This window comes from Poecilia latipinna, unplaced genomic scaffold (assembly GCF_001443285.1).
Source record: "Poecilia latipinna isolate Pla-1442-1.1 unplaced genomic scaffold, P_latipinna-1.0 Scaffold3552, whole genome shotgun sequence".
In the NCBI taxonomy this organism is placed as follows: domain Eukaryota; kingdom Metazoa; phylum Chordata; class Actinopteri; order Cyprinodontiformes; family Poeciliidae; genus Poecilia; species Poecilia latipinna.
The window spans coordinates 25,390-35,072 of NW_015116168.1; the positions used below are offsets into that span (position 1 = coordinate 25,390).

General features: G+C 40.5%; 1 protein-coding gene across 1 annotated transcript in view; it reads left to right on the top strand.

The window, feature by feature from the left end:
- LOC106941214 (kinesin-like protein KIF20B) overlaps window positions 1-9,632 on the top strand; it is a gene marked incomplete at its 5' end in the record, with an annotated part of 34,890 nt that extends 25,258 nt beyond the window's left edge. The window contains 11 exons of the mRNA XM_015024157.1: window positions 1,417-1,535; window positions 1,633-1,806; window positions 1,885-2,036; window positions 2,116-2,252; window positions 2,404-2,478; window positions 4,662-4,786; window positions 5,235-5,327; window positions 5,409-5,471; window positions 5,548-5,614; window positions 7,068-7,228; window positions 8,954-9,632. Of these exons, the coding sequence (XP_014879643.1) occupies window positions 1,417-1,535; window positions 1,633-1,806; window positions 1,885-2,036; window positions 2,116-2,252; window positions 2,404-2,478; window positions 4,662-4,786; window positions 5,235-5,327; window positions 5,409-5,471; window positions 5,548-5,614; window positions 7,068-7,228; window positions 8,954-9,034 (1,247 nt within the window). The remainder of the gene's footprint in view (window positions 1-1,416; window positions 1,536-1,632; window positions 1,807-1,884; window positions 2,037-2,115; window positions 2,253-2,403; window positions 2,479-4,661; window positions 4,787-5,234; window positions 5,328-5,408; window positions 5,472-5,547; window positions 5,615-7,067; window positions 7,229-8,953) is intronic.
- Window positions 9,633-9,683: the final 51 nt, after the last annotated feature.

Below are 9,683 nucleotides of genomic sequence, written 5' to 3' on the forward strand. Positions count from 1 at the left end.
GTACCGTCAATGTGGCCCGTTGAGGGTGGCCAATATGCTGAAGTGGCCCTCAGTGAAATTGAGTTTGACACCCCTGATGTAGAGCTTCAACCAGAACTATCGCGGTGGGGTTTAAACTCCTACCTTCATCCAAAACTCTGGAAAGAATCATAATTCCTTACAGGGAGTTGATGTAAATATCCATATAGGTCAGCCTGCGTCCAGTTTGAGTAAAAGGAGGCGTGTGCGATCTGCACTGAGGTTAACTTGAGACATCCAGCTGCTGCAGCCCGCGAGGCAACGCGCAGAGGCATCAGCAGTGTGATTGGTCTGGCTTTAAATGCATAAACTATAAACCTATCTTCTATAAACGTATCTTTTAGGAATAAATCTACTCCGCCAGTGAAACGCTCAGAGCAACAGAGACTCTTGAAATCCGGCTTACAAAAAAAAAAAAGCAATTATTTATTTATTTATTTTTTTTAATATATATATATTTTCCTAAAAACATAAACAAGAAAGGCTTAGCCTGACGGTGGCGCTTGTAAAGCATGTCGGGCCGCCAGGCCTATAATACACTGGGGGAAAACCCTGGAGAAAAACTACACAGTATATATTAAGAAATTAAAACTATTGAACAGAGCATTTGACGGATGAAGGATCCCGCGGGCTTGCCCTTCTTAATGGATGGCAGATGGTTGAGGATAGCTGATCAGATATTTAAGGTAAGCCCCCAGCACACTGTGTTCCGTCAGGTTCCCGTTTTTTTGTTTCTTTTCTCTTTTCCTTTTCTTTACATCAATACTTACCTATTGTTAAGGCCCTACTCTCCCGCAACCAGTCAAAAGAAGAATGAGCAAGGGTGACAGTAGTGGTACGTAACACACAGCAGAAATGCATCTAAAACATGACAACGAGGTTCAGAAACCTTAGTTTGGTTAAACCAGCCTCTTGTCCCACACTTTGCTTCCTCCAGAGGGTCTGGACTCTGTTATTGACAAACCATTGCTTCCTGGAGGTGTGGACTTTGTTGAAGTTTGAACTTTTACCAAATCGCTAATGTTTGTTTGTGACGTTTGTAATGTACCAGTTTGACACTATGAGCTTCAATAATCCAATAGGATTATCAGCTTATTGGCGCATGTGGCCACTATGCCCTTCACAGAGACCTGTGGAGGGTATAGTGGAGGATGCTCTCTTCATCCTCCAGTATGAAGTGGGAAGTGCTATTCCAAACGAGTCATAATTATAAGACATAGCATGTCTGTTCATTGGCTAAAAGCTCACTTGAATTTAAAATCCTCCTCAAATGTCATACTGTTTCTCAGTGGAGAAAAGTGGAATAGGGACCCAGCGGAGCAGGGAGAGATGGTAAGGCTACCGTGCCTGAACCAACTTTGATTTAACTACTCCATGGTCTCCTCTCTCTTCCTAAAGATCTGGATGAGTGTCTGAACTCTGTGCTTTCGTCTCTGGAGGTGGAGAAGAAGGAAACAGCCAGGCTACAGAAGGAGAACAAAGCTCTTGTGAATGGCATCTTCCAGCTGCAGACTGAGGTGCTGCTCCTTATCCTCCTCTTTCTCTTCCTCTTTGTCTTCCTCCTTCTCTGGTTGGTTTTTGTTGCAGCTGTTGATGATCATGCTGGTTCCCCAGGTAACTGCCCTGCAGATGCAGCTCAAACAGCAGACTGACACGTGCAACAGCCAGTCAAAGCAGCTAGACTTTACTAAGTTGCGCACTCAGTACCTGGAGAACCAATTAGAGGAGAGTTTTTCCTCAATTAAAAGTCTCACAGAAGAAGTGGCGTGTCTGAGACAGGAAGTCAAGGTTATTCCTCTTATTTTATGAGTGGCTCATGTTGTTCATGTTAAAAACCTCCTGATGACCCACTGACTGATTCAGCAGCAGGAGGAACAGGGCAGCAGCATCAATGTGGTTGCCATGGAGGAGCTGAAGAAGAAGAGTGAAGCAGCGGAGCAGAGGTCTGCTCACATCTCCCAACAGATGGAAGAGCTGCAGCGAGAGAAGAGGCAACTGGAAGAGCAGCTGGCTCTCAGGTGATCAGCACAGCCTCCAGCCAGCTGCATGGCAACCTTCTGACCTCTGTTTGACCTTCTGTGACCTCTGCTCTTTCAGCAACAGCAGCTGTGTGGTGCTCAGGCAGGAGTTGGAAAATCAGAGAGCAGAATTGAGCCAGCAACTGCAGAATCTGAGGGCAGAACTAGAGTCAGAGGGTGGAGCTCTGCAGTACAGACTGGAGGATGAGGTGGCAGGTAGGGGAAGGTGGAGAGACAGATGTGTTGATGGTTACACTCTGAATGATACCTGATACCTGGATACTCGGACAGAAACACTGAGGACGGATTAGAACCGACCCGAGTGATAGGAGCGCTCTGATTGGCCGATACCTGTCCTCTGCTTTAGGACTGCAGCGAGTCATGCTGGAGAAGGAGCAACTACTGGAGGATAGCCGACAGCAAGCAGAGACTCTGAGGCGAGGTAACACACACAGCTTCACCGTCAAATGACCCTCATCAAGCTCCGCCCCCAAAATCCATACTTCAACTTCAATTGTTTCTGTCACTGGCTAACATATTTCCTCCAGATGTGAAGATGTTAAAATGCCCCATTCAATCCCAGATCCATAAATTGCCTTGCTCAGGGGTAGTCGAACCTACAACTTTCAGATAGCAAAACTACTTTTCCTACTATGTCACAGCTGCTCTCAGATGTTGATGAATAAATTTAGTCCAGTCAGATATTTTTGACTGGTGCAGTAAAATCAAACTTATTCAGTCAGAAAGTTGTGGGTTGGATTCCTCTTTCCTTTTGATACATGCCAGTGTGCTCTTGGCCAAAGGACAAACCTCAAGTTGCCTACTGGTGTGCTTATTTGTGCATATATATTTGTGATTGAATGAACTTGGCACTAGTTTAAAGAGCTTTGACTAGTTATAAAAGTGCTTGGTAATGCAATAGTAAACACTGACATTGTTTTTTTTTTTTTTTCCCCAAAGTTAAAAAAACCAATAACAATTAAACAAAGAATATTGTGTTTTGCTTTCAGGGTACCAGATGCTTTTGCTGCTCATAAACCCAAACTCTAGTTTCCCATGACAACCATCTCTTCAGTCACCAACATGGTGATTTACAGTATATTGAGTAAAATTGTGAATAAGTGGCAATAAAGCTTCAGCTTTCTGACCACATTACTTTCAGTTTAATAATCAAAATTCAAACTTTACTCTGCGGGTTATCAGAGGGTGGCTTATTTTTTTCGGATAGTTTAACTTTCCAGATCAAATGTTTTTATTAAGTTCTGAACCATTAATAATGCAGATTTATGTGTCATCTTCACCTAAAACTGCTGGAGCACTGCCTTGGATCTGTTGTTGATCATAAAGTTACTGAGCTGCTACACCAAACAGCAAGGTCCATATAAGGAAAGGGCTGCTCATAGGTGAGAATGTTTGAATTCCACAGGCTGTTGGTGATGGTCTTGATTTAATGAGCTCCATTTTAGACTTCAAATTGTCCTAAATGTGCCCAGATTTAAGAATTATAGATCTTAAATCTAAGTCTTTGTGGTTTTGAAGATGCCTTGTTAAACTGAATCCACTGAAGGTTTGGTAAAAATTTTATTTTATTTTATTTTACTTTATTTTTTTAATTTTTTTTTACCAACCCTTTGAAAAAGGGTTGGTAAAAATGCTTCAAGGGTCATCTCCCTCAGCACTTTCTCTCCCCAGGCTATGTACTGAGCCCACCTCTCTTCTGAACCTGCCAAGCCAGGTTCAGTACTAACCCCATCATTAAGTATGCAGACAATACTACAGTGGTGGGTCTCATCAAGGACAACAAAAAAGTGGTCTACAGAGGGGAGGTGAAACATCTGGTGGACTGGTGTGATGCAAGCCATCTAATCCTGAATGTCAACAAAAGAAATTGTTGATTTCAGGAAAAATCTGCCAAGTCACACACCCCTACTCATCAATGATGAGGAGTGGAGCAGGTCAGGAATATTAGATTCCTTTGGATACTGACACTTTGACCTGATCCCTCCAAACCTCTGGTCTGGTGAAGAAAGCTCAACATCATCTGCACTTTTTATGTTGGATGAGAAGAGCAAACCTCCCCTCTCCCATCCTCACCACTTTCTACAGAGGGACAATGGAGAGTATACTGACCACAGCATCTCTGTATGGTTTGGCACATGCAACACCGCTGACTGGCGACGTGTAGAGAAAGTGGTAAGGACAGCTGAGAGAATCATCAGGGCTGAGGTTCCTTCCATCCTTGAAGGAAGCTGCCTGTCCAGGGCTCGGACAATTTTAAGACACCGTCTACCCTCAGCATGGTTTGTTCTCCCTGCTGCATTCTGGGAAAAGGTTCAGCAGCTTCAAAAGCAGAATAACCATATTTCACAACATCTTCATGGCATAAGACTACTAAACTGCAATTAATTTAATTATTTATTGTATATTTTTATATTGATACTTTTATTACTCCTTATTTATTTTATAATCATTGGAGCCCTGCAACAAAATTTCTTTTAATATGTAAATTTTTTTAAATGTACAATTGAATGCCAAAAAACCTTCGTCTATGAAACTTACAGAAATCTAATCTCCGTGTTTTATTCACTGTCAGGAAATGATTTTTCTTTCTGTCTTCACTCTAAGAGCTGCAGTGTCTGAAGGAGAAACTGCACAGGAGGGTTGAAGAGGAGGAGAAGGAGAATCAGAGTGGGAGGAGGCAAGGGAGTAGGAGAAAGGCGCAGAGGGAGAATCTGCACAGAGATGCTCAGGTAATGTTTACCTTAACCAGAGAAGAACCAGGTCTGCTGGTCATGCACACACCATCAAACCTAACCAACAAAGAGCAACCATATTCCAGAAGCCATGGCTTTTCTGAAAACCAGCAGGAAAAAGGACTGATCATAAAGCCGTGACTTTTACAATATTTATTTTTACTCCCAAAACAGTTTGTTCTGTTCAGATATATTTTTCTGCTCTTGATCAAAAAAAAAGCTTACCACTTTTTTTCAGCATTCAGCTTCTGCTGCTTTTTAAAGTGTTTAAATAATGAACTGAGGCGAGCTCATTTCATTAAGTTTATGTTTGTCTTCTGCCACACTGACATGTTTGCTGTGTCTTTCACATAAAACTCTGCAGGAATCCTGCTGCTGTGATCACGTCTGTCACAGTGTGTTGGTGAAGCAGCTTTAGACACTTAGGAATTTTTTTTTTCTTCAGGATGTCTGTGCTTCTCCTTTGCGGTCCACCATGGCTGACAGGAAGAAGCTCTCCAAGACAGTGAAGAGGAAAAGGAAAAGCAGTGAGATAGAGGTAAGGTGTGGTCTGTTTGAATGTGTGGTAGCAGAGTTAAAGTTGGAGGCTGCAGTCATGTCTTCCATGTCTGTTTCGCAGGGTTTGGTGTTCAGTGAAAACAAGAGGAACAGAGTTAAAGAGAAAGCTTGCAGCAACAAACTAGTAGGGGACCCTCTAACAGGTAGATCTCAGAGCACTTGTCTTCTCCAGGTTTTCATCTGTTTTTTCTGTGCTGCAGGACGATGGTATGCTGCAGAAGATTGAAGAACTGATCCAGAACTCTCCATCCATTCTCCACAGCAAAGGTTTGTTCCTATAGAAAGGTTTCTATACCTTAAAGTTCCAGGATTATCTGTCCTTGTTCACTTCAGTTCTGGTTCTCTAGATGAATTCACATGACAAACAAACATAGTTATAAGATGAAGTTAGTGAAACTTGCTGTGTTACATTTGTTGTGCCATTTTTGCCTCATTCGCCAACATCAAGGCAAAGAAGTTAAGAAATAAAATACAGTCATGACTTAAAACATATATCAGGTCCCTGAGGTTATTTTTGGGAATCCACGGAAAAACAGATATTGAAGCCTGAGGGTCTGAGGAGAGCTAAATTGTTCTGCAAAAAAAAAAAAATGAATCTGTTTCATACCAACCTATAAAAGATGGGGTGGGATGGTTTTTTTATGTTTTTATCTTCAATATCCCATTGGCTGTTTCTTCTTCTTATTTATTTATTTTTTTCATCTTCCAAGTATTTGACCAGCCATGTTTTCTGTCGTTGTTCTTCTCGGCATATTGTTTCTAGCGATTTTGCACTTACAAACAGCAGGTATGTATCTGAACACAACCTGATCACGTTATGTCAAATTGTGTATGAATATTTTTACCACATGCCTGAAAAGTTGCTGCTTTACAAACTCTAATGAAAACAGATTTGTAGCCACAGCTCATATTTATTGTTTTGGTCTCTGCTTGATGCATTAATTTTTGATTTAACCACTAAGCATACGATGTAATGCTGACAAAAACCTTCATACAGATTAACATGTTGTCGTTATACCGTTGATCGCGGTTGTATTCAGATGATCATGAGGTCAGCATTTGTCTATCTTTGACATTTTCCCAGACTGTTAAGAGTTTTGTTAATAGAATAAACTTTATTCTGTGCTCTAAATGCTCTAGTAAAGCGTGTTTTAAGTAGATGTTCCTCACTGACAAATTGTAATTATTTTTTCTGATTATTTTAACCTCACCTCTAAGACTGCAGCATATTTGTAATGATAAACCCTGACAACTTTGTCAGGGTTTATCAGGTAAGGGGTGTTTACTATGGGACAAATTGCTGACCAAACTGCTGATTGGTCAGTTACTGACAATCCACTGGACTGAGCGGCAGGTGGCCTTATGTCAATTTTAACCTGGCTACTCTCAGAAGATCTTAACTGCTAGTTCTCTTTGGTTTGTACAGCAAAAGGCTTTAGGTTAAAGGTCAGCTTTACCATCATCTGTTTCATCTGATTCTTTGACCTTTTGGGTGGAACCATGTGTTCTGAAGGTTTGTATTTGGGTGCTTCAGACTCTGGATCCACATGCTGGCCTGGCCTCAGTCTGCTACTCGGGTCCAGATTGATGGTCTCAGATGTCTGAAGTATTTTTGAACATTTGCAATAACCGTTTCCTGATTATGTTTGATGGAGTTGATGGGTGTGATGCTGGAACCATCAATCTTTAATGAGTAAAATTTGCTCAGAACTGATTTCAGGTGAAGTAGTGATTCTTGGACATGAGCACCAGTTTCCTGTCCCTGGAGGTGATCCTGCCTCGTTCATGGAGGCCGTCACTACGGCAACTAGACCACGGCGAGGACGAAAGAAGCTGTTTAAGCTGGATGTCTCATCTCCGCTGCTGGACTCTCCACACACCGTGAGTCATTTTGGCAGTGTTGACTCCTCTCAAGGAATAATTCAATTCAAACCATTAAAATTGAACTATTTCCTGTTTATAGTTCAGCACCTGAGCTGATATCAGTCTTAATAGTTTACATTCATTTACAAATATTTTCATGAAACAGTTTTTAATAAAAAGATCTTGATGGTATGGGTCAGTTATAATAAATCTCATTGGCAGCCTGTCGTTTCGAAGGTTATTTCCATTTGTTTAACCTTCTACTCCTTTCTTTGTCAAGAAAACTGTATTTTGCTGTCTGATCAAAATTGGTACTATTTCAGCTGTACTGAGTTCATTACAACTGTGAGACTTGGAGATTTGAAGGGGTGTGCATAAGGCTGACATGACACTGTCATAAACATGACATAACACCTGTTGTGAACATGAAGAAGTCTTTATGAATGTTTGACAGTTATCATAAACAAGTGTCATTCGGTAAATAATGACAATTTTAATGCAAAGTTGCTCTAAAAGTTGCATTGAAAGTCCATTAAAAATGCCAACTTTGCATTAAATTGTCATTATTTACAAAATCATGCAAAGTCGGCACTTTTAATGGACTTTTAATGCAACTTTGCATTAAGTGTCATTTTTTACCGAATGACACTTCATGACAACTGTCATAAACATTGATAAAGACTTCTTCATGTTCATGTGTGCATAATGTGTGTGTTATTTCATGTTTATGACGGTGTCATGTCAGTCTTATGCACACCCCTCAAATAAAGTGTTACTGAAGTGGTTAAGTTGCTGCAACTTTGGTGTGTATGTATGCTGTATCTGAAAACTCCCACTCCCTGTGCACAGCAGGTTCTGTAACAGGAAAATAAACCAGGTATAGTTTGGGGTGGGCACCTTCATTACCTTTAAAAATGGAGCAGACTATGATGAGGTTTAACATTGGAGGAGTGGTATACAGAAACAGGCTCCACAGACAGACAGATGAACTTGGGTACACACTGAAAACACTTCAGTCACCATGCTTTCACCTTTTGAGGAAAAATGTTGCAACTCTTTTCTGTAGAGGTTGAAGTTTGTCCTAATCTTAGTTCATAGTTGAATGGCATTCATTTCACAACACTTGCTATGGAGGGTTTTTTTTTGTAGTGTTTAGGGGTCCCATTTATCAAGGATTGTGTGGGATTCAATGACAAAAGTGTATGTAGGTACGACCAATATAAACTCAGATTTATAAAACTGCATATTCACACCAACAAGTAATTTCTCTTTATGAATCACATAAAGATAAATTGTTCTCTATGGCTCTCTAGTTGGCAGAACTAGAGTGCATTATCACATCAGGCCTGAAATGTTTGAATTTTCTTCCTGATTTTCCCATTTGGAATGTCTTCCAGCAATGTCACTCTTATTGATGAGTGTGATGAATGCTCACACTTATATGTACTTCATAAACAGCAGTGTTATTTATGTTTCCACTGGTGAGTGTGATGAATGAATCAGCTGTTTGAAAGCTTATAATAAATTTAATATGTAGTTTTAGACTGAGTGAAATCAAATGTCTGAGAAGTGTGGCTTCAGTTTCCCATCTCACATCTTTTCCCCAGTCAAGTTATGCATGACCCATGTATTATAGATCACAACCTTTGTGTGGAAGGTGATATAAGTTCCTGGCCCTTTTTCGTGTGCATGCCAGCTTTACAAATGAGAGCCCTGGTCTAATGTCAGTTTGTATTTTGTCAGATGCCAGGTGGAAATGAGGAAGACAAAGAGAGCGATCACCTGATCATCAGAAGACATCTGCGCTCCAACCGTAGAAAGTGACCTGTGCTGCCAGGTTCTGATTCTTGGACTTTTTATGTTTGATATGAAAATTGATGGTGATGCAACTATGCTCAGAACCAGTTATAGTAAGAATACCCAAGAAGACAGATGTCATTAAAGGTTCTTCATTCTGGCATTTTTGATTACATCAGAAACACTGTAATGAGACTTTGTTCATTGAAAACAGCTGGATCAAATGCCAGGAGACAATCCAGACTGAAGGTGAGTCAGAAGGGTAAAAACATTAATCAGCGTGATGATGTGATTGTTTAGTCACCAAAAGATCATCTTAAATCCAGTAGGACCCAATGCTTCCTCTGTTTTCATGAGTCAAAAATAAATATGGCTTAAGGTTCTGACACCATTTAAAATCTCTTGGAGTAAAATATTGATGTGATATGATCAGCTAAATCCTCTGACTAACTGCAGGTTGATTCTCATTTTGCGTGAAGGAACTTTTGTTAGTGCAGAATGGATTTTTTTAAGTAAAATCCTCAGACACATCCTAGGTTTTATTTTGTTGATGTAAAGAAAGGTGACAGCAGGTTGACCATGTTTCAGTTGATACTTTTTGTAATAAAATTTTTATCTCCTTAAATGTTGGCTGGTGTCAGTGTGTGGGACAGTAGATAAAGTTCTTAATTTGAGA